The 18,819-nt window shown below is 36.5% G+C and overlaps 3 protein-coding genes and 1 long non-coding RNA gene across 4 annotated transcripts in view; 1 reads left to right on the top strand and 3 right to left on the bottom strand.

Moving 5' to 3' along the window:
• ASPP (Ankyrin-repeat, SH3-domain, and Proline-rich-region containing Protein) overlaps positions 1-6,714 on the bottom strand; it is a 75,647-nt gene extending 68,933 nt beyond the window's left edge. The window contains exons 1-3 of the mRNA XM_089840022.1: positions 6,663-6,714; positions 6,607-6,619; positions 6,014-6,048 (exon numbers count right to left, since the gene is read on the bottom strand). Coding sequence (XP_089696148.1) covers positions 6,014-6,048; positions 6,607-6,619; positions 6,663-6,714 — 100 coding nt within the window. The remainder of the gene's footprint in view (positions 1-6,013; positions 6,049-6,606; positions 6,620-6,662) is intronic.
• Positions 6,715-7,090: 376 nt separating this feature from the next.
• On the bottom strand, positions 7,091-13,277 carry FANCI (Fanconi anemia complementation group I). The gene is made up of 22 exons (XM_089839415.1): positions 12,867-13,277; positions 12,704-12,779; positions 12,502-12,620; positions 12,186-12,439; positions 11,910-12,119; positions 11,700-11,838; positions 11,397-11,626; positions 11,072-11,325; positions 10,534-10,994; positions 10,296-10,466; positions 9,656-10,233; positions 9,429-9,584; positions 9,181-9,362; positions 9,019-9,104; positions 8,743-8,959; positions 8,526-8,656; positions 8,320-8,455; positions 8,086-8,252; positions 7,818-8,009; positions 7,666-7,761; positions 7,460-7,564; positions 7,091-7,374 (listed from the first exon to the last, which is right to left on the bottom strand). Exons 1-22 carry the CDS (start codon positions 12,951-12,953, stop codon positions 7,144-7,146), a joined length of 4,278 nt encoding a protein of 1,425 aa, XP_089695541.1. The 5' UTR covers positions 12,954-13,277; the 3' UTR covers positions 7,091-7,143.
• A 217-nt stretch (positions 13,278-13,494) lies between these two features.
• On the top strand, positions 13,495-16,066 carry PPP1R15 (Protein phosphatase 1 regulatory subunit 15). The gene is made up of 2 exons (XM_089839416.1): positions 13,495-15,651; positions 15,722-16,066. The coding sequence occupies exons 1-2, from the start codon at positions 14,077-14,079 to the stop codon at positions 15,920-15,922; spliced, it is 1,776 nt and encodes a 591-aa protein (XP_089695542.1). The 5' UTR covers positions 13,495-14,076; the 3' UTR covers positions 15,923-16,066.
• Positions 16,067-17,372: 1,306 nt separating this feature from the next.
• Positions 17,373-18,760, bottom strand: LOC149673724 (uncharacterized). The gene is made up of 2 exons (XR_016366908.1): positions 17,821-18,760; positions 17,373-17,741 (listed from the first exon to the last, which is right to left on the bottom strand). It is a non-coding gene; the product is annotated as an uncharacterized LOC149673724 (long non-coding RNA).
• Between the last annotated feature and the right edge of the window lie 59 nt (positions 18,761-18,819).

Genomic DNA, 18,819 nt, shown 5'->3' with positions numbered 1-18,819 from the left:
GCTAATTTTCCCAGGGCTTCTATCTTATCGGGGCAAGTAGTGAGCCCCATTTTTCATAATTAACTCTTTGGCGTAACGCGGCTGGCGAAATTAACACCTCTCTCTCTAATAAAGACGATAAGAAAATGTATATTTTACACGAAAATACCTTGGGAATAGCCTAAGGCTCGATAAGGCAAAGCTAGGGTTCACTAGGGGCTAAATTTTCGACCATCTCATAAATTCTGATAGAAGTTAACTTGCAGCGAAAATATCGTATCTACAACCTTGAAGGAGATATAGAGATGGAGTGGTAAGTCACCATAACTATAACGTAGAAAGTTGTACCCTCACGTACGTCAACGAAGTCCTCCCAGAATGCTCAGCGTTTCGGTATGGAAACGTCGAGGATGTCCTTCTGTGTCTTAAAAGAAAAGGAAGCTAGTTCTCATACAAATACAATGGCGCACTACAAGACAGCACTTAGCAATCGCCTACCGAACGGTAGGGGCGTGTGGTGTGCAAGGTATATTGGAAGATTTCCATTGCCGCAGGACCCTCATTCTCCTTACCACTCCATCTTACCTCTTATCTCCATGCAACAACAAAGATCGGGAATACATACGGCTACTAGGAATAATTTCTTAGAAATTTTCACTCAACGTTTTGTGGGAGGAGCTAGACTATATCATTACGTATGACGAATTTTACCTCACGAATAATCAATCAATCTCGCTTCTAGTAGAGCCTTGCGCGCGGTGCTTGACCTCGTGCTACACCCAACCAAAGAAATTAAGGTTAGAAAGACGTCATAATTATCAAACGTGACGGATAGTAAGTTCTTAAGCCCCGCTCACAAAACCCGCGTAGAAATTAACACAATGATTCCAAGTATCTGTATGTATTCGCTTAAAGAGATATACTAACTTTAACAAAGTTTAGGAATACATTTAAGCACTAAGGTTATCCTCGTTTTGGATCAATTCCTTCTCAGTTGCGAGGGAGTATCTTTCGCAAACCAAGACCCAAATGCTCCGAGCCCCTTTTCTTAGAGCCCCCTCCCCTCCCCCCTTTTATTTATAGAAGTCTTTCTATATATTAAGTACCCCTTAAATTATTCCTACACGAAGAGCTATCATTCCTCTTTGGGCCCCCTTGGCTTTAGGAGAGGACCCAAATGCCCAAATTATCCGCGACCCCCCCCCACCCCCACCCCGTTTAACCTTCCTCGGAATATTATAATATGGTTAAGCCGTAATTAATGGAGGGAAACGGTTAAACGTGTTACTAAATAACCGCTCACAGTGTCTGTCAATTTTAAATGAAATTAATTAATCCGGATATAATTAACAATTACATTTTACGATCGCAGTATATATATAAAGGACTGGGATTGAAATTAAAATTTTAGAGTTTAAAAACAAATTCAAAGTAACAATTACAAAACTGATAATAAATAACAGTTTATTTCTAGACTACAATATTTAATAACTGTCTTGTTTAAATGATTCTATACAGTGGGAAATACAGGGTGTTTCTGATAAGTCTGCTTCCATAAATTAAGGGGGATGTTCTTTGGGTGCACGATTTTGAACTCGAAATAAGCTTCTATCTCCATTTTGCCCTAAAGGGACACTGTTTTGAGTGTTTTAGGGATAGCCCCTTAATTAAACTAGGAATAATTGTCTAAATCAGTTTCTTAATTAAATTTCAGGGGTCATCCGTAAAATACTAAATCCAATCTTAACTCGAAAACAGTGTCCCTTAGGGTAAACAAAATGGAGATAGAAGTTACATTTTCGACTCAAAATCGTGTACCCAAAGAACATCCCCCTTAATTTATGGATGCGGACTTATCAGAAACACCCCGTATACTATCAACAGAATTAATTAAAATTTGTAATAATCTCTCGCTTTGTATTGGAAGCAAACACGTTGTTGCTCGGTATAGTCTCTCGCGCGCCTAAATTTTGACACGTTTTCCCGCCACGGTTGCTTCGGGGGATTATTCTATACCTAGATTTATACATACCTTTCGGACACGAATAATTAGAATTTTTTGTAAACAATTCATTTAATGGTATGTCACAAACAGGAATCTCGGATACCATAAGCACGGTTTGCGCCAAGAATCTGATTCCCAGGAATCGCGCAATTTTCCCGCGCGCTTTTGGAAAACTACCCTACAACTACAAATCTTCCATGGTGTAGAAAGTTTTCAAACATTTATGATAAAAAATATAACGATACGCAGTTTCTGTTTTAAATAACGTTGTATCTGAATAAAACCCTAAATTATGTCTGGAAAAACCAACAGAAAAGCTCATAAAAGCTCTCTCTCTCAAAATTATAGACGTGGGGGTCCCATAAAACACGGAATTTTTGGAAACAAAGTTCATCATTTTTGGAGATAACGCAATGGGTCAGGTTTCCCGCCAAATCATCTTCGCATTCGTTGCTATAAGGAAAAGGAGGTCAGAACTCAGAAGAGCGCGAAGGGAAAACTAGAGCGATGATTTTCCATAGTATATGGCGGACTAGGCCGGCCCTTTTGGCGCGAAAATTTCTCCGGCGCTTTTACGATCTGCTAGAGCGCGTGGTGAAGGGAAGAATTTCGTGTCCGGTTTCCCGCTATTTCGGCTCGTGTTTATCTTGTTAGAGGGCTAATTAGCTAACTCGTTTTTAACACCTCGGCTTGGGCGTTTAAAACAAGGGCTATTACAAAATTACCTAGGAAAATAGGTGTCAGAAATTTTACGCGGGAAATATCTGATCTGAAGCGTTGAAAATTTAAAAAGAAAGAAGAAAGACCATTATTTCTGATGGAAAATAGTTGTTGGGGAGTTAAACTATTATATCCTTAACCATTTCTTATAGTTTTTAGAAGCTTTTTGGGCATTGGACATCCATTTGTTTGGAAGAAGAAAAAAAAAGGCGGGAAATAAGAAGATAACGTATATCAATGTTTCATAGATACAAAAGTAAAGGCTAGGACGAGAAACAAGGCCAACACGCACCTTCCATTAGGCTAAAAGCATTCGGAAATTGGCGGGAAAGACGCCGCACGTGAGTTTTTCTCTCCCTGAACAAAAAGGCGCGAGAAAAAGAAAAAATATGATAAAAAAAAAAGAGAAAAGACAATGTCTGACAGAGCCCGTGCGGAAAGCCTCCAATATCAATGTTCACGCGCGAGCCCAAAAAGGCTACCTTATACTGGTACAGTAAAGTTTTCCCGCCTTTTTAGTTTGGCGGGAAAACGAGGGAAATCAAGCTAAAAGGTATTTTCGTTTGTAAATGGCGCAAAAAAAGGGTTGAAGGCTGCGAGTCCACGTTATACTAGGAATACAAACTTTTATTATACAAGACCAGTCATATTCTATTAACGGAATAAATCCAGCCACCGGAGAAACCTGCCCCTTTAAAGTTCGCTGCCCCATTAGAATAGGTTAATGAAAAAAAAATTCTCTCCAACGACTTTAATTGGTTTAAAACCATTTAATACATGGTCAGAAATTCGCCACAGGAAGTTACGTACTTCTAAACCCAGGGTCCATGATAACAAAACTCATTTCTGGATGCAGGCACCGGCCCGTCATAAGCGTTTCTGGGTCCCCAGAAGAACAAAATAATAGGAGAGGAAAAAAAGCGGGGAAAAAATAGGCTAGAAGAAAGTTACGCCTAGCAGATAAAGGGTTAAATGGATGAAGAAGGAAGGGACCACAACCCGAAATGACCACCGTAATTATAGGAAACCGGATAGGGACCTTAAAAGCAACGGTATCCGTGGATGAGATGGTAGCCGGGTTATCTCGGACCAAATGACGTCACTTCCTTCCGTTTTCCCGCCGTAATCTATCTCTACTCCTCGTCTCGCGCGCGATCCCAGCATTCCCGGTTCTTCTTAGTAGAAAGTTAAAAGGCTCGAAGCACGCGCGCAAGAATTAGGCGGGAAACGGAATAAATTCATCCATTAGGGTTAAGATACGTGTCAGAAAATAAATCTTTGATGAATAGCACGTGGCGCGGAATGAAATTAAAGAACTATACGTCCTGGTTTGGATCACTCGATCTTTTTCCCCGCCATTTTATACGAAATATAATTATTATTAAATTAAATTCACGATAGTCGAGATGATAGTACGTGGTGATGGAAGCAAAATTCTGATTGCTTATTCTTAAAGAATGCTCAAAGTTAGCCGGGCATGCCATGATTCAAATATTTCCTTACGTGTCCCAATAAAATACTACAACGCAGTCCTAAGGTCAAAGTCACGATGGGAAAAGTGTAAATAAATAAGTTTGCGCCTTAGAGAACGTTCACGGAGAGACGAAATAAATCCTATTGGGTGCGAACTAAGAATTCTATAGCTGCGAGAAAGGACAATTCCGAAAAGATTGTCTTTCGCTCGAGCGAGTACAATCCAATAAACGCGCGGGAAATAAGCGCGCGCGCTCGCGGGGTTACTAACCAAATTCCAGCCCCAAAATGCTCTACATTCAAAGCCAAGACGGTTCTTGATACGTAACGTAATGCCTCCTAAAGACGAAAGTAGTCCGCGCGTTCTCAAGATGGTAATGAATACGATAGAACCTCGTACATCGAGAGTACCAAATTCTAGCGCGCTTTTTCCCGCCAAGTTATCAAAAGGATTCCATTGCTCAACTAAAGAAATAATACTTTCTATGTCCCCCAATGATTTTTAGAGGAAATTAGGGTCCTTCCAAGAACGCGACTGAACCCCGAAAAGTGAAAATGATAAGGGGCTGCTAAACTTGTCTGCCCTATATTTCTGAAATCTACAGATAAGTTCCTTCCTTCTTATAAAAAAGAGTAGACGAGAGCAAGAGAGAGAGAGAGAGAGAGGGAAGAATTTGAAAAATGTTTGAGTTTCTAACTCTCCGAGTTTTTTGACATCAAGGGAATTTTATGTTTTATATTATAAAACCTATAGAATGAAATATTCATGATTTTGAAATTGAATTTAACAATATCTCAAGGATTTTTTTTTCATTTCCCTAACGGAAAGGGATTGAAGACAAGCGTTTTATTATACGCTAGAGTTTAAAGGGGTAACTCATTCTTATACTTCCCGCCAGAGTGACGTCCCCCTTGGGAATGAGGTTGTTAATATTCGCTAACGCTTTCATATCCCGTGAAAACAGTGAAAAATGTGAATTAGGCTAATTAGGGAAATAACTTAGAAATTATAATTTTACTCCTTGGAGATTTCATAAGATTTCTTGTTTGTAAACGTAATTCGGTTTACCCCGTTCATACGAAAATTTTCCACTCCACAATAAATATTTTTTTGGCTTTTGAAAGGTGTATCAAACGTCACCTACACTCTCTTTACTGTCTCAATTTCTGTTATAAATTTCTATTTGACTTTGACTGTATTAGAATTTATGGTATAATGAAAAAGGTCTGCTACTTCAACAAAATAACTAGCTAGGAACCATAAGATCCATGAAACTAAATTAAGTAGAATTCCTTCGAAAAGAATTGGAGGACTCTTTTTCTCATTTATGGATGCCCCCCTTCTCTCTCTCTCTCCGTCTCTTCTTGAGGAAGTTAAACTGTCACCCGGAATTAATGGTACTTAGCATCAGAATTCTCTCGATAGAGAAAGTCATTGCTGCCTAATTCTTCCCCAATCTTTTTTAATTAAATTACGCGAATTCTTAGTTAATTCCATTCCTAAACTGTGCGGCTACGATAATCTAGCAACATTGCTACTAAGCGTTTATTGATTTAAGTTCACTTATCAGTATGCCTTGGACCCCATGAGAAAACTAAGAAAGTTTACTCTTAATCTTTGGAAAAGTTCGGTAATTGGATTCTACCAGATTCTATTTTCAAGCTGGGTTCTCAGTTTTTTTTTTTTTTTTGAAGAAAGTTCTCTTATTTACTAATTGAGCACTTTACTACCCATTTTTTTCTACCCAAAATCCAATTATCAGGGTTTTTGTACTTATTTTTTTAACCAAAAAGTTAAATAACTGCCGTAAAAGTAATTATAATAATTTTGTTTACCTGAGTGACGAATTAAATCTACGTTGAATGCAAATCTGAATAATTAAGAAATATATGCCAATTGGCCTTATTCCTGATCAGCGCCACCGAGGCGTAGCGGCGACTTTTGGAACTATAATAATACGGTAGCCAATCAGAGGTGGCGCTGGAGTCGATGGACTCTGATGGAGATCTGTTATTTTCTCTGTTTTGATTATTACCGCTTCAACTTCAAAAAACATGTTTTAACTAATTATTATTAAGCTAATAATCTCCAAATAGACCAAAATCGAATGAAAACTTACTCCGAAAGTCTTATTTCATAATATTAGACAGAATAAGAAAGGTAAAATCAACTTTTAATACTCTTGAAACCATATCGCTTGTTAAGCCTTGGCTATTGAAGTTGAAGCGGTAATAATCAAAACAGAAAAAATAACAGACCTCCATCAGAGTCCATCGACTCCAGCGCCACCTCTGATTGGCTACCGTATTATTATAGTTCCAAAAGTCGCCGCTACGCCTCGGTGGCGCTGATCAGGAATAAGGCCAATTTAAGTATATTTTATTAGATAATAAATGCTTATTTAACTAAACTGTAAGGCTGCACTCACCGGATCAGCGGATCTTAAAGATGTTTTTGAAAATCCTGCGTTGTTTCCCATGTAACGGAACATCCGTTCCGGAAACTGAGCTAAGCCTTGGCCTTCTTCAAGACTCATTTTACTTCATAGAGAAAATACATACAAGCCCTTAAAACATACCAAAAAGTTCCCTAACATTTTATCTATAAGATTTTACAATAACTATCTTAATTGAACCGACAATCAATTTGTTAATTAAAACTTGAGATGAATGATAAATACCGTTAAAAAACACAAAGCGCTACTTTTGACCTCCTACCGGCAAACGCGGATTACGCGCCTTCAAGCTTTTAGCGAATGATAGGCCGGGACGTTCCCGCCCAGCAAATTTGAATTTTTGGCGGGCCTTGGCAATAAGAAATCCCCCCAAAATAAGCCCAATTTGACATAAAACTTAATAAAAACATTAAAATAGGCCTAAATACCAAAGAAAATCAAAGAGAAACACAGAAAATCATAATAAAATTTTTTAATGTATCAAAAAAATAATGAAATGTATTGACAAATCTACTTTTTGCGACTAAGGCCCAAACGTCCTCCCCTTCTAGCAGTTTGGGATTTAATTGGGGTTGGAGCTGGGGGTTCAGGGCTACTTTGTGGACTACGCTCAATAGGAATGGTTTCTTGGCTTAAGTTAACCAAAGCATTTGGATCCTCATTTTCATTTTCTTTTTGAGTTGAAGATTTGGGGTTCTTTTTCCTACGTTTGGCGCTGTTTTTACGCGATTCATCAAGGGCCTAACCAAATTTATTAAGCCGTGGAAAAGGTTCCTTTACACGATTAAAAAATGAAACGAGGAAAAAAAAAATTCATGATACTTACATCTTCATCTTCCTCTTGTTCTCCATCAATATTTTCACGTACTTTATCTATGTTAATACGAAAATCTCTAGACTGCGCAGCCTTTATGTTGGCACTAAAATCAATCTAAAAAGTTAAAATCATGATTCAATTTAAATGAATTATTGTTAAAACTAAAGACTTTAGTAAGAAAACAAAACAAAAAACAAAAAAAAAACTGTGCTAACTTTGGCTTTTTTACCCAAAATAACCAAAAAATGGAAAAATTGTTCTTGGGCGAAGACTAAATTGGGAATTTGCTTTGTTTCTCTAATCACGAGGTTCTGCAAAGATATAATTATAAATGAGGGTAAATAAGTTAAAAAAAAATGATTAATACCTTCTCAGCTTGAATTTTTCTGGGTTTCTTAGAAGCTGGGCCATCATCTTGGTTTGATTTTTCTTCAACGTAAGTAATGAAAGAATTGACTGCGGGATTAAAACTCGTTCCGCAAAGTTTAACAACCTTCTCAAAGTTCCCACAGATTTTTGGAGGAGTTTTTGGTGACTTTTTAGAGTAAAGTCCAATATACTTGAGGAAAAAAATAAATAAAAATAAAGCTTGAACATTAGTTAAATTAATTAAGTAAGTAATAACTGAATCTTACGTGTTTCGTCAAAGAAAGCAAAATATTATAAATCTTAATAACAAATTTAGCAATGACGTCAATTCCAGTTTTGACAGAAATTTGTAAAATCTCCGAAGCTACAAAAATTATTTGACCTAATCGTTTACAGCAACGATTTTCCATATTATTCTTATCAATTTGAGCGCCTAAATTAGTTTATTTAATTAACAAATATTAATATTACGAAATAACTAATTACATTACATTACTTACCTCCTGCTCTGGCAATATCTAAAACCGAGGAAATTTCCCGTACAATTCGTTCCAAATTTTGAATCAAAATATTTAAGATTAACTTTGCAGATTTCACGTTTACAACAGAGTAATCGCTTTCTTCTTCACTTTGCGACTATTTTTTTATTTATAAGATTAGATTCAAATCGTTAATTAAATTAAATTAAAACAATTAACGAACGTACTTCGTCATTTATGGAACCAAGAACTTTTTGTAAGGCCTTTGATAAATCCATATAAGGATTTTCATTGGTCTTTTGTTGATGGCTTAGTTCCAAGAATAAAGTTACGAACGCGGCGCAACAATGAGGATCCTCTATTTTAAATTTAATTAATTACTTACTTACTTACAATTAAAAGAAAAATTTAAAAAAAAAAAAATTAAAAAACATTTTATCAAACCAAGATTTTGTTGAATGCACATATCTTTAACCCATCGATAAGAGAAACAACTGGGATTAATCTGTTCATTATCTTCGCGAATTTTCAAGTAACATTCCGCTCTGGTCGCCCATAAAGTGATAAAATTAATCATGCAAGTTAATTCCTTGAAAAAAATTGTTTTTTCAGCAGCTTGCAACTCATCCGAATCTTCGGCTAATCTTTTAACAATGTTTTTCTAAATAAATTAAAAATAATTATACCCAGTAATAAATCTTTTACAATAGTTTAAATTACTTGGAATGTTTTAACAAGTGAACCACTTAAAGTAAGAAAGGTAACGTCAGAAACTAAGCTATCTTGAGTCTGAAAAGCTCTCGATTCTTTTGATATCAAAAGTTTAAAGTAAATTTTACACAATTACAGCTAGTAGACGTTTGAAATATTTTCCCAACATACTTAGATGACAAAGAAACTTTAAAAGTAACTTTTTATCGCTGAGGTCCGCAAAATACTTTGTCAATTTGACTAAAAGTTCCATGCACATTAAAGGAATTGTTCTTTGATTTCTTCTCTTCTTTTTGATCTGAGTTTCGGCGCCTTCTTCATCAAAATCGGAGTTGTAGATCTTCATCAAGGATCTAAGATTAACCAATAATTAATTTAAAACTAACAACATAAAAAAAATAAATAATTTATTTAATTACTTTGTTAAAGAAGCTGAAATTCCGCATAATTCGTCGTTACTTTCATAACTCGGAAATCGTACAATGTTCTGTTCAATCGTCTCCAAACAAAATCGGATTAAACTTTCATTTCCTTTCAATAAATCTTTCGAATCCGGGTGTTCGCAATCGGTATCACTAATTTAATAATGAATGAATGAATTAATTAATTAAGAACTTAAATATATATAATTAATACTTGGACCTACAAATATAGAAGTTGCAGCAACTCCGCAATCATTTCCAAGGAAAGCAAACTATTTCTTGTTGCAAAGAAATTTTTGGGTTTCAATCCCTTTTCTTTGGAAGAGGGTGGAGGCATGACAGTAGCGTTAAGGGCTGTTGACTGTTCACCTTCACTAGTACCCGCATTTTCACCAGAAGCTTTACGTTGTTTCGTTCCTTTAGGTTTTCCAGTGGCCGCTGTACTTTTTTCCAAAACAATACTCGTTAATTTCTGATGTTTTTCGAAGAGAGACACGAAATCTTTCAAGGTATCCGGATTTAATTTTCCCGTTTTAAAAATATAATCCATTAAAACTTCAATAACGCCCAAAAGTTCGGAAGCTAGCATTTGGTTCTTGATTCCTATTGAGGAATTATTTCTAAACTCGGTCGTTTTGTCTAGTTCAAAGTCTTCTAAATAGCTGGAAATGACGCGTTTAACTAGACTTTTCAAGGCATTCTCGAGTTTCGATACCAAAGCTACGATATCGCCTTCATCTTCTTGAAGTTGTAAATTTTTGTAGGTTGTAACGCAAGAGCAAATCGAGTATATTAAAAAACCCTGAATTCAATAAATAAATTAGAAAGTCGAATTTTCCTTTATTATTCATCAAGTTTAATCACCATCGGTTCTGAAATTGCGGGATCATCGAGTTTAACTTCAACGCAAGCTTTCAATTTTATTGGAGGGCAAACTTCTTCTCTCCATTGAAAATATTTATCGAATTGATCAAATAAAAGCTGAAAAATATTGCTAGCCAAGTTTGGATTTTTTTTCATAACCTCACTAAGACACTATAAAGAAAATCCGTGAATTGATATTTTTGGCCTATTTTTTCGCCCATTCTATATCTATATTTACCTCGTAAACCATCTGTTTAATATCGCCATGTCGACTCAAGCTAAATTTTAAAATATCTATCAACTCGTAGCAAAGTCCCTCATTAGCGGAAATATTATATTTCGACTTATGACATTCGATAACGGCTTGGCTAATGGATCCCGAAGTATCGGAGCAAGATTCTTGACTTTGACTGAAGGGAATGCGACCCAAAACTTTAAAGTTTTTTAAAACTGTGAGGTAACCCATAGCGGAAACTTTTCTAGCATTTGCCTTTCGATTGGACATTGATTTCCTCAAAACGAGCATCAAACTATCTTTTAGCACCACGCTTTTCTTTAATAAAGGCATAAACGCGTTAAGTAAATAAAACGCGGCTTCGGGATGCAGGGATGGAAGAAATTCGATGAATTGTTTAAGAATATTTTGACAGGAGGCGATAAAAGGGCCAGGATTAGTTATGATAAAGATGTCAATCAAATCTAAGATTAAAAAATATATTTTTTTTTAATTACAGCTGGTTAATTTTTTCCTTAATTATTAATGAGGCGTAATTAACCTATGATATTAAGAACAGATGGATAAGTTCGAATCCACATTAAATGCAAGAGTGACTCCAAAACAGTTGGCATGATATAGTAATGAACTTTATAAGCCTCTATTAAAATATCTTGTCCTAAAATATAACAGCAATCTTCGGGTGTATAATTTCCTTCTTCGGCGCAACGAGAAACCCTGGTTTTTGATCCGTAAACATTCAACAAATCCAGGGCAAAATCCACCAAGTTTTCAAGAAAATCCCACCCTTCTTTGCTATATTTAATTTGCGTAATTTAAACACGATTAACTATAAATAATTGAAGTTAATGGATATAGTTATATACCTATTTTTAATAATATTAACGAAGCTACTAGAAACGTTGAAATCATTATGTTTCAAACTTCTTAACCAATTAGATTTTTGACCGTTTCTTTTCTCCTCGTAGCATTTAAAAATCGCTTCTTTTAATAGCTTAACCATTGGGGAAGAATTGTGTAAACTTTGGTTTTTTTTGCATAAACAGAGGGTCAAACAAAAAGGAGACAAAACAAACTCGTGGTTCACTTTGTTATCCTAGAAGTGGAACCATATGGGGGGGTTATTAAAATTATTTCTTTGAACACAATTAAAATGATTCTTATTTCACCTTCAAAACATTAACCAAAGAGTGCAAAGTTTCAATGTTTCTGTCAATATTCATGGATATATGAAGAATAACGTTGTTTTTTGCATCTAAAAGTCTTTCTGGGTTATCTTCAATGGGTTGAACTAAATCTTGCGAGGCGCTTTGTTGGAAAAATTACATTTACATAACATCCTAGGGACCTAGACTTAATTCTAAGGATGTTGTTTATACCTTGACTGGGAATCAATAACACCAGTTTCTTTATCTTTATCATTAAAAAACTGAATTATTCCTTCTAAAACGCGTTCCCTATGGCCTTTCTCCGCCAATGTTAAAAGATTTAGTATTAGGACTGGAGTATCCATGATATCAAAGTCTTTAAGACGCTCAAACCCTTTGTTGATAACTTTAAGCAATTCTTCGGAAGTTAGGTTTAAATCTCTATGATTTTAATTTAAGTTCTTAATTTAAGGATATAATTAAGATAATTATTTTCTATTTAATTACACGAAAAGGGAAACAATACGAGGTACGTGGTGAATCCTCCATCTCATTGTAATGAGCTTATCAATAGCGTGTGCTCTAAAACCGGCTCCACTATAGGAATTACCCTCAATTTCAACAGTTTCTCTCATTGATAAGACTGATATGACTCTGGGGTATATTTCTATCCATCTGTTTGTTAGGTCTTCACCTTTTTCCAAAGATTCAGTGAAAAGTTGTGTCAAAGACGTTAAATGTGTTGTTGAAAGGCTCTCAGTCTACAATGAATGACATTTGAAACTTGCTTTCATAATTCACTTAAAATAGAGGTAAATCGTACTTCTTCTAATAAGACACCGATTAATTCAGCCACTAAGGTCATGGGAATAACATTTTGTTTTAAAAGCATCAAAATGCAGTTGTAAATGGTATAAAAACGTTCTGTGTGGTTCACTGAAGCTATAGAAATTAATTTTTATAATTAACGATTAATTTGAATGACCGGGTTATAGTATTGTGCTTAATTATGTTACTAAGCCTACCTAACAACAAGGATTTAACTAAATCTACAGCTCCAAGTTTGGATTTGATTATTTCAGGTTTTACAACTTTCAAAACCTGCGGGAAAATTTTATATTTTAAGCCTTGGCTTCAATCCACTCTACTTGACCAGACCCTTGCCAAACATAAATAATCTCATCTTACATGTTCAATTTTAAAGCTTAATAACAGAGCTTTTATATCATCCTGTGTTCCGGTTTCCAGAATCTTCAATATATCCTTCTCAGCCATGTTTAACAATCATAAATTACTAATTAATAATTACGCGCTTCAGGGCAGGCGTAACAAAATACAGTCTGCTTGGTACCGTCGTCCATGCAGGTACTTTTGTTTTACGCGGGAAAACTTTAAATCAGTACTGCAGCTGCAGTCTCTGCAGAACAGGCTGAGAAATAAGAATTTTTTAACTGGACATGTGGCTAATTAAAAAGATTAAAATGATTAACTTTTAAAAGTTTTTAATTAAATAAGTGGCCACAAGGATAGTAGACCAAAAAGCGTTAAATTTTTTAACTTGTTTGAAATACCTGTCGCCCAGAAGTTTGGCTTACAAGAATTTTTGGCGATCTGACTAAGAAGTGACGTAGAACGTGACGAAACGGGTGTGATTCGAGTTTTCGACGGTTATTGGTTCAAATAATTTTCTGATGCAATGCTTAACTTAAGAAAAAGTAGTTCATCAAATATTCACAATTTTTATATGATATTCGCAAAAAATGGTAATAAAAGATTAAAATACGAAAAGAATATTGTTATTTTATTACATTTACGGATATAAGAACCTGCATTTTCTCAATAAGCTAAAAACTTTGGCGCATTTATATATTGTTACGCAATCAAGGCCATTTAGGGGGGTACTTCGTCACAATTTCCCCACTTTTTCCAGTCATTCCTTACTTATGTCGATATACAAATACGAAACAGAAGCAAAATTTTAGAGTCTTAATTATTGTCTTGTTTATAATGGAATATTTGATAATCGCTATAATCTTGGATACAAACAAAGTTTCAAACGATTCATACAAGTTTGTCGAAGAAAACGAGGAAAATACCCAAGAATTTATCGGAAAATCTAGTGTTGAAACGGCCACGCAATACTTTGGTAGCCAAGGCCCGAGATACCACGAAGATTTAAAGAAGCCTAAGGACCATAAGGGAGTCAAGGGACACATTTGTGACATTTTTGGTGATATTATGCTTTCTCCAGACAATTGGCTTATTCCGGTTACGAAGCAACTTTGGAACATTCCTAATTCTAAGTGTATGGCTAGAGAGTATCCACCAGCTGTAGGTCACGGTCAATTAGTCCCTGCTGTTTAGATATCTCAAAATTGTTTCACTTATCCTTTGTAAAATGTTCAATTCCATGACTTTTAACTCTTTGAAATTGGTCCAAGACCATAGGAAAAATTCAACTACTGAAAGCTATGGCTATGCTTCCAAATTATTGAACATACTCAAACTTCACGCAGCTCCTTTTATAGCAAACGGTAGTAGCCATCTTCAACCCAAATACGTGACTTATTCCCCTAAAATGTCTCCTCTTTGTGACCTAATCGAATTATCTTCAAACCAATCTGACTTTGTTTTTGAAACTCCCTTTGTTGTTCAAAAATTTAGTCACAAAATGCCCTACCAAATACCTTCCAATAAAGCCCCTCACATAATTGGTGGTTTTATCGGAACCAAAAGCCAGTCTCATTGCTTGACTAGTAGACGAGAAAACCAACTTAATTCTGTGATAATTGATCTGCTAAACTCGAGAAATATCCAAGAAAAATTATCTCCCGTTAATTGTACAAGCATAGCGGCTGAAGTTGAGAAATATTTCTCGCGGCAGAAGGATATTGGAGATAATATTGTAAAAATTGAGGACTCGGAATCTAAAATTATCTCAGAAATTACGGGTACAAGTGTTAAAACGTCGGAGGTATTGGGTGTAAAACCAGAAAAACCAATATGTACAGTTCAACCAATAATTAAGTCAACAATATCAAAGATCATGGAAAGACCAGATACGCAAGAGAGAGTTGCCCCTACCCTTGAAGTGGTAGCTGAGGCTACTAATCAGTATTATTTAAAAGGCCAGGGTTCCCTTCAAACTGACAACCTTAACAATCCATCTAAGAAGAAAGGGAAACGTAACAAAAAAGCTAAAATGCTTAAAGAAGATCATTCTTGCATGGAAGGAGCCAATATGACTAAGGAAACAACCCCTGCTAAGCCTAAAAATATCAATTGCAAGTCTAGAAAATCTCGGAAAACTAAACAGAAGAGAAAAATGGAAGTTAAACAATGTCGGGAACGACAGTTGATTGATTCTTTGATAAGTGAAGGAGCTAAAAACATCCCGGAAAATAAAAATGGACATTTGAAAAATAATAACAAAGTTGCATCACCAATTGGTTTACCAGATGCTTGTTCCTCCCCCATTATGACTCAGAGTAGTGAATTATTTGAATTTGAAATTGATTTTGAAGATGAAGATTCTGTATTTGAAACTGAATTATGCGGTGTACATTCCTCCATTAGAAATTCGTCAAATTTGGACAAAGATAAAGTCATGAAATGTGAAAATTCCAGCATCTCCTTTATTTTAGGAGGCAATGATGATATGTTTGATAGCGATTCAGATTCCGATAAAGACGAAGGGGAATTTGACAAGGACTGCTGGCAATCTTTTCAGAACCCTTTTTCAACACCGTGTCTAGTCTTTGGAAATAATAGTCTGGGAGGCTTTTGCGACGATGACAATGAAGAGGAAACGAGATTTGAAATAAATTTTGACGATGGCTTTGAAATTCTAATTAGTGGCAATGTCAGTGAAGATTACGACAATTACAACCCAACTTCCCAACGCATTATTGAGGCTAACAGAAGATGGAACCAGGATAAAGTTAATCCCTATGAACCTGCCAAGACTTCTAAGGTAACACTTCGTTATCTTATCACTTCAAGGGCCTTGCTAATATGTATTTTTTATTTTTTTTCTTTATCAGGTTCATTTCCCACCTGAGGAAGATCTAACCGAAGTTCAAATAATCTTCCTAACAACTGAAGATGAACGTAAAAGTCCCTGGGAACAATTCAGCCGAGATCGTTGCAGGTTTAGGAATAGAATTCAACAAACTGAAGCTATAATCTCACCTATTTTGTCTAAAGATCATAGAGAAAAGTTGTACAATGCTAGGTTTAATTAAATTTGGGGATTAATTCTGTAATTATTAAATGAATTTGTCAAAACGTTACTATTTATGTACCGAAAAACGCGCACTTTTATTATTATATCAAAATTTGTCATTGTAAAATGTAAATAATAAAATTTGATTATTGTATTTCTGAAATTGGTGATTGTTTTCAAATTTGCCTCAGCAAGATAACCAAATTTCGTCAGCGCGTTTTGAAACTTTCCGCAGCGCGTTTTCAAATTCGCCTCAGCGCGTTTTCAAATTCGCCTCAATGCGTTTTCAAATTCGCCTCAGCTCGTATTCAAATTCGCCTCAGCTCGTTTTCAAATTCGCCTCAGCTCGTTTTCAAATTCGCCTCAGCTCGTTTTCAAATTCGCCTCAGCTCGTTTTCAAATTCGCCTCAGCTCGTTTTCAAATTCGCCTAAGCTCGTTTTCAAATTCGCCTCAGCTCGTTTTCAAATTCGCCTCAGCTCGTTTTCAAATTCGCCTCAGCTCGTTTTCAAATTCGCCTCAGCTCGTTTTCAAATTCGCCTCAGCTCGTTTTCAAATTCGCCTCAGCTCGTTTTCAAATTCGCCTCAGCTCGTTTTCAAATTCGCCTCAGCGCGTTTTCAAATTCGCCTCAGCGCGTTTTCAAATTCGCCTCAGCGCGTTTTCAAATTCGCCTCAGCTCGTTTTCAAATTCGCCTCAGCTCGTTTTCAAATTCGCCTCAGCTCGTTTTCAAATTCGCCTCAGCTCGTTTACAAATTCGCCTCAGCTCGTTTACAAATTCGCCTCAGCTCGTTTTCAAATTCGCCTCAGCGCGTTTTCAAATTCGCCTCAGCTCGTTTTCAAATTCGCCTCAGCTCGTTTTCAAATTCGCCTCAGCTCGTTTTCAAATTCGCCTCAGCTCGTTTTCAAATTCGCCTCAGCTCGTTTTCAAATTCGCCTCAGCTCGTTTTCAAATTCGCCTCAGCTCGTTTTCAAATTCGCCTCAGCTCGTTTTCAAATTCGCCTCAGCTCGTTTTCAAATTCGCCTCAGCTCGTTTTCAAATTCGCCTCAGCTCGTTTTCAAATTCGCCTCAGCTCGTTTTCAAATTCGCCTCAGCGCGTTTTCAAATTCGCCTCAGCGCGTTTTCAAATTCGCCTCAGTTCGTTTTCAAATTCGCCTCAGCTCGTTTTCAAATTCGCCTCAGAGCGTTTTCAAATTAGCCTCAGAGCGTTTTCAAATTCGCCTCAGCTCGTTTTCAAATTCGCCTCAGCTCGTTTTCAAATTCGCCTCAGCGCGTTTTCAAATTAGCCTCAGAGCGTTTTCAAATTCGCCTCAGAGCGTTTTCAAATTCGCCTCAGCGCGTTTTCAAATTCGCCTCAGCGCGTTTTCAAATTTTCCGCAGAGCGTTGTAACCACGCTTGCGATATTTATAAAGTCGCCCCACGTGGCCATAAAAGCCTTGGCTATAACTAAGAATAAACTACACTGTTCCTTAGCTTCAATCATACTTTATTAAACTAACTAAATTAATTAAATGATAATTAACTGCCACTTGCATTATACAAATAAAGAACTTATAATAATTACTGTTGACGGATGAAGTCCAATCCTAGGGCAAAGCCCTTCACTCGAGCGACTACTACATCTTTGTAGTAAAGGAGAACTGACTTTATGTCATAAGCAGACGATGCTTATATAGTACGGGGAAAGGTCAGAGGTAACTCGGTGTGTTAATCCTCTATGTAACCGCACACCCCTGGAGTAGAAACCCAGGAGGTCCCTTGATTATTTCGGGAGGTTACATCCCCCCAGACGACAAGAGTTGGACTTCATCGGCAGAAAACTTAATTACATAAATTTTCTAATTTTAACAAAACAAAATAATAAGTAACTTTAAACAATGTAACAGATAGTTAAAAGATTCCAGTTAACTAGCATACTAGGTTAATCATTTAAAGTTATAAATAAATTGACGAAAGCAGGAACTGTAGCATCGGTTGGCTCGTCCTAGCTTTCTCATCCTCGCATGTTAGAATACGTCCAGTCAGATCTGAAGCAGCCGTATCAGACGATATTGTTGAGGAAGTCTCCGCAGATTGGTGGTGCATGCTTCCACCGTTCGTTGAAGAACTTGACTCAGGATCGTCCTCTGTAGGCGTTGACTGCTGACTGTAGTTTCTTCTCTTTAGGGAATGTCCCATGGAGATAAGCCAAGTTATAAAACTTGCTTTTGAAGAGTTGAGCATGAGTTGAACATTGTGATCGTAGTGAATTGTTGTAAAGGAAGGTTTTCGAGCGACCATCAAACTCAATAGTGCATGTCACGGCTAGTCCAATCCGCAGTGCGGAACCGCAACGTTACTACCCTAACTTTACTCTAACAACTAATTACTACAAACTACGATTACACTAAGGCTTAGCATAGCCAAAGCAAGTTACAATAACCTAGGACCCGTCGGTCCTGGCAAGCTCGCCATTTATGTAACCACGCTTGCGATATTTATAAAGTCGCCCCACGTGGCCATAAAAGCCTTGGCTATAACTAAGAATAAACTACACTGTTCCTTAGCTTCAATCATACTTTATTAAACTAACTAAATTAATTAAATGATAATTAACTGCCACTTGCATTATACAAATAAAGAACTTATATAATTACTGTTGACGGATGAAGTCCAATCCTAGGGCAAAGCCCTTCACTCGAGCGACTACTACATCTTTGTAGTAAAGGAGAACTGACTTTATGTCATAAGCAGACGATGCTTATATAGTACGGGGAAAGGTCAGAGGTAACTCGGTGTGTTAATCCTCTATGTAACCGCACACCCCTGGAGTAGAAACCCAGGAGGTCCCTTGATTATTTCGGGAGGTTACAGCGTTTTCAAATTCGCCTCAGCGCGTTTTCAAAATTGCCTTAGCCCGTTTTCCTGTTCTTATAA

This window comes from Phalangium opilio, unplaced genomic scaffold (genome assembly GCF_054372755.1).
Source record: "Phalangium opilio isolate 3A_F unplaced genomic scaffold, DU_Popi_V2 ptg000048l_1, whole genome shotgun sequence".
NCBI lineage: Eukaryota > Metazoa > Arthropoda > Arachnida > Opiliones > Phalangiidae > Phalangium > Phalangium opilio.
This window is presented reverse-complemented; position numbering and strand designations above follow the sequence as displayed.